Consider the following 5,193-nt stretch of genomic DNA (forward strand, 5'->3'; position numbering starts at 1 on the left):
AAATGCACACTAAATACTAAGCATGCATGCTGTTGGGTATGTGCACTTATCCATCGAGCAAGGATTAACTGTTAGCAACCTCGCAAAGAATTGCAAAGTATTTTGTAAGACTGCCATCTCTGAGTTCAGACAATTCATACAGTGTGGCTCTTTGAACAGTTTTTAAAAAGTCAAGACCAGAGAAAAAGTTAGGACTGGGTAAAGAAAAGCAGAGCTGTGTATGTGTGGGTGAGGAGGAGAATGTTTCTCCTGTACTCTGGCTTATTTTTTTCCTTCTCTGTATGACCTTTTCCCCGTTTCCCACACATCTCTGTCACGCGAGGTTTGAAGTGACCCTCTTGTCGCTCTCCATTGCGCTCTGCGGAATAGCATGCAGATCAGGAGGGGTCACTTAGCAATGGCATTTACCAGGGGTCAAACAGCACCAAGGTCACTTCTGGACTAGGTTTGTACCATGGGCTACCGTCTTTGAATTTAGAAATCTTGACATGCAGGCTGCTGAAGGACATCCGCCCAACTGCTCCCTGATGGCATCTTAAGCTCAAGACCCTCACTGTGCTTTCTGACATCTGTTCTAACCGGATGGCACCTGGAAAAATAAACCCTTTTTGGTCACGAACTCTTACTGGAACACCTACAAAATACTGTGACAGCCACTTTGTAAATACCCTGAGTAGAACATAATGTTCTTGTTCTGAAAAAGGATCACAAGAATGACTTGCCATCTCTGAATTACCATTTTTTGTACAGCAGTTCAAGCCTGTGCACAGACGGCTTTGTTTTTATGGTTTACCTTTTCAAACCTTTATATATATCGTCTGAATACCCAAAGGAAATGTCTCTTTCTGCCATTTTTGACATCATCCTAAGTATCAGGTTGCCCAGAGAAGTTGTGGATGCCCCATCCCTGGAGGTGTTCAAGGCCAGGCTGGATGAGGCTTTGAGCAACCTGGTCTAGTGGAGGGTGTCCCTGCCCATGGCAGGGGGGTTGGAACTTGATGATCTTTAAGGTCCTTTCCAACCCAAACCATTCTATGATTCTATGATGTCCCATGAAGTATTTTGTGAATTTGTGCCTGATGGCATGATGTAGCTCTAACAGTGATCCCAGTGGGAACAGATGAGGAAAAAAGCCTATAAATTACCACCAATCTGTAGTCACACTGCCAGGTTTCTGAGAGACAGCCATTACTCTTGCTGATCTAGTGAAGAGATGAATAACTTCAGCTGATGGCTTGTAGGAAGCTCACCTAGGGGCTCAGAAGTCTCTCGTGAATCAAAGAAAGGCAGCCACAGCTGTGGGAAACTGGGGGCTCTTTTAAGATGCCTGTATGAAACTCAATACAGATAGGTAACCGGATAGGTAAAATGGTGATATCTTATTTTTTCTTTTTTGAAATGTCACTTTTCTATGTTGTCCGTAGAGCTCCATTTACTAGTTTTCAGAGATGCTGCATAGTAAATGGTCAGTGTACAACAGTTAAAAATAACTAAGTGATGCCATCTGCTGTCTTAAAATCTTATTTAATATTACATTTGATGACTGAATTGTTATTCTAAGAAGAAATGGAAACAGCCTACACTGAGTATAATGTCAGAGCTGTGACATGCTCTCTGATCCATATCAAAGTTATGCAATATAAATACTGATTCTGATTAAATATAGTAGACTATAGAATGTCAGAAAGAAATGTGATACTAGTGTCAATCCAAAATAACTCCTCAGTGAATCTACTTTTCAAATAAATAGAGATTTTTTTTTTCCAGGCTGCTTTGTTTTTTGTATTTCTGAGAGGAAGATATAAAATCCTGTGGTACAGAGGGTGGGTTGGAAGAACATGGCACACCATCCCTTTAAAGTGTATGTTTATGAAAATGTATTTGTTATGTAGTGATATTCTTCACATTACATCTATATTTAGTACAACTTGTTATCCACAATAACTTTACTTTTAGGTGCTGGTCAGCCTGACCATGGACTTCAAAGAAGTTAAGAACCACTCTTGTGTAAGATGTATTATTCAAAGAGAATTCAACCATCATCTCAAAAAGGTAGAACAGATCATAAGATTTAACAGTTGAATGTATACACTAAACTAAATTTGAAATGAATTTGACTACTATGCTGAGTCTTGAAAAGGCATTTTGTTCAGAAAATATTGAATACTTATTTATTTCATGTATGTATATGCGTTGTTAGGTTGGTTGGTGTTTTGACAGCAAGAGTTAAGGAAGTGTTTTCTTCAAATGCAGCTGTGCCAGATTGAAGTTCACAGGTTGCCACTTACTGAAAGGGTGAAACATCTGAAGGTCCTGCAATCAGCAGTGCTTGGCAAGTGTAAGTGCGTGTGGAACCAGGCAGGATTTGTGCTTAGCATTTAACTCTTTCTCCCTTTGTTCTTCGTTTCTTTTCGTAGGGGTGTATAAAGCACAGAGATAATCTCAGTTTCCTGCACTTTATTTTCACCTCAGTGAAAATAATCTGAACTCTGTGAAGTAGACTATAGATTCCAGTATTGCTCCAACTTGTAACTTCTTTTCCTGAATGGATATGCCTTATTCAATGTGGCATGAATAAGGATATGTTTGGACATAAATGGATGTAGAACTACAGTCTGATAAAGAAATGTGTAATTTTGTGTGGTTGTGGGTGTTCTTTTTTTTTTTTTGAAGTATCAATACTTCAGTTATGTGTATTTCTGCTTGTGTGTTGAAAGATACACAATCTGTGCTTTCTTATGCTTTTATGTAGTTTAATTTTCATGATAAAACTCATCCGATACGTGAATACCATTTTTAAATGTAGTACACTGGAACTCTCCCTTTCAAACACTATAAATAACAGAAGTCCTTCAGTTGCTTCCTCCCTCAGTACTTGGGAGCGTATCCACAAGATTCGCAAATGACCAAACCAACAGCGAATTCCCCAATTTAGTGATCCCGAGGAAAGTCTTACCTTCCAACTGCCTTTTAAATCAAGAAGTCTACAAATGAGTGTAGCACAGTTCACACTTCAGTGGAAAGCAAACTATGCATGTACTTACATCGTTCTTGTAGCTTGCCGTACATCTTCATTTCAAATTTCTGTAAAATTCCTTTCTCTGCAGCCAGATTGTCCTGTCTGGCATATCCAGAAATAATGAAATTTATTGAAAAATATGGAGATAGATTTAAAAAGTATGTGCTTGTTGGTCCTCTTGATTTTTGTTTTCCAAACATTCACATATTTCCAGACTTCTCTGCACAGCTCTGAGGGCTCAAACCTTACTTTTAAGAGGCAAAAGAAAATGTGAATTGAGATTTACATGTAACCATGGGTTGGGTTTATAAACCCAGGAGCTTCACTGCAGTTCACAGAGTTCACTGCAAAGTGGCAAAGTGCCCATCAACCAAAAGCTGTGACAGTATGGAATTGAGATGCAATTACTTACATGTAAATCTGCTGCTCTTAATGTAGTCCCAAGTGGGCATCAGTTGTAAACTGTGTGTTAGGCCTTAATTGGGATGGTCTCTAAACAAGTGGGGGGGGGAAGGACCTAATTTGGATAATATAATCTGTGAGTTCCTGTTGTATTTCCAGGGCAAATGCTGCGCTCATAATTAAAGCATTAATAACAATGTGAGGAAATGTTATGCCCTTGGTTGTAGAAAACCTTACCTGAAGGCAGCAGTAGATTTAAAGCTCTTGTTGGGAAAAGCAGGAGATTTTATTCCTCATGAAAAACTCAAGGAGCTCTTGGGACAATGTTTTAAAGAAGCTTCAAAAATGTACTCAGTTTCTAATTAGCTCATCCTTCTCAGGGAATGATGACTGACTGTTAGCAAAGTTTTTCTGGAAATCTCTGGGCTTTTGGATAACATGTGTCTTCCACGAGCCCAGGCTTGGCCGTATGTAAAACGGAACTGCTTCTGTCTGCAGGATGGTGAAGTGTCAGGGTAGCCGGAGTGCTTGTGATTCCATGAGGTGATGTGGAAAGTGGAGTATGGATTAAAGATATGGATGATGCGAAGGAACGACCAAGAAGTAGGGAAGATGGTGGAATAAAAGGAAAACCAGGCTGTCAAAATGGTCTTCTTTTCAGTCTGCCCACCAAGGTTTTCCTATGCTATGCTTTGGCTGAAGCATTTAATTCCTCTGGTTTGTATGTGCTTTATAGGAACCATTAACAGTAGCTCTTTGGAGAGTGTCAGTTACAACAAACTGAGTATTTATACAGTTTCAGAAAATGTCCCTGGATGCATGTGCATTGTAAGGTATTTCTTAATGTGTTTAGGTAGTTGCTACCATTTGTTAAATTGCCAAGCATTTAATTGTAGTTTGTATCATCAGATCTGGACTCCATCCAGCATTGATGTTTCCCACTTCTAACGCTTTTGAGTTTAGAGACTTGCATGTATGCTGTGGGAAATTAAGGCCAGAGAATGACAGTGGATGTGGTGGTGTGCATTGGGGAAGAAGTTAGAGCTCATATATACCATCAACTTAAGGGGGTTGCGAAGTCACAAACCAAACCAAAGCCCTACCCTGTTAAATTGAGAGTCACTTTCTCTTTTTCTCATTCCACTGGTGTTTTCAAGCATAATCTCTTTTTGCCTTCTGTGTAGTGTCTTTTGTTCACTATTCATCTACTTGCCAAATTTACAACATGCTGGAAGACTGGGAGAGGAGCAGTTAAAGAGCATACTGCCTATGACCAGAGAAGTATCAAGGAGATCCAGGTCATGGCAGTTCAGACTTTAGCAGCCTGGTAACTTCAGCGTTTTTGACTTGCAGATGTGTCTTCATATCTGGGGTATCATGACTTAAAACTTTGGAAAGAGAAGATAAAAAGCAGTTAATCTTTTCTCTCTCCAGTACTGACTTTCTAATGGCATATTTATAGCTGCTAGGAAGAGCAGAGTGGAATTCTGCAGACTTGAAGAAATTCGGTGGTGTTCAGCATATAGTAATTTATAATTCAATATTCTAATTTCAAATTGGTCTAGCTATGATATAATCTGATGGCCACAGCCTTACTTTATTATATGATAGTGTGTGTATGCAGCTTTAGCACTCTGCTTAGAGATCTAGAGTCTTTAACATCCCAGATCATTGCATGAGAAATCATCCTGTAGCCACCCTTGCTGTCCCTGTGCTCTGTGTAGTTTCAGTCACTTCACATTTGTGAAGGCTCACTGGCAGATTGGAGTTGT

At 39.6% G+C, this 5,193-nt stretch overlaps 1 protein-coding gene across 1 annotated transcript in view; it reads left to right on the forward strand.

The window, feature by feature from the left end:
- Positions 1 to 1,838: 1,838 nt before the first annotated feature.
- ARHGAP6 (Rho GTPase activating protein 6) overlaps positions 1,839 to 5,193 on the forward strand; it is a gene marked incomplete at its 3' end in the record, with an annotated part of 106,910 nt that continues 103,555 nt past the window's right edge. The window contains exon 1 of the mRNA XM_010073246.1: positions 1,839 to 2,052. Coding sequence (XP_010071548.1) covers positions 1,975 to 2,052 — 78 coding nt within the window. The remainder of the gene's footprint in view (positions 2,053 to 5,193) is intronic.

This window comes from Pterocles gutturalis, unplaced genomic scaffold, assembly GCF_000699245.1.
Source record: "Pterocles gutturalis isolate BGI_N339 unplaced genomic scaffold, ASM69924v1 scaffold9222, whole genome shotgun sequence".
NCBI lineage: Eukaryota > Metazoa > Chordata > Aves > Pterocliformes > Pteroclidae > Pterocles > Pterocles gutturalis.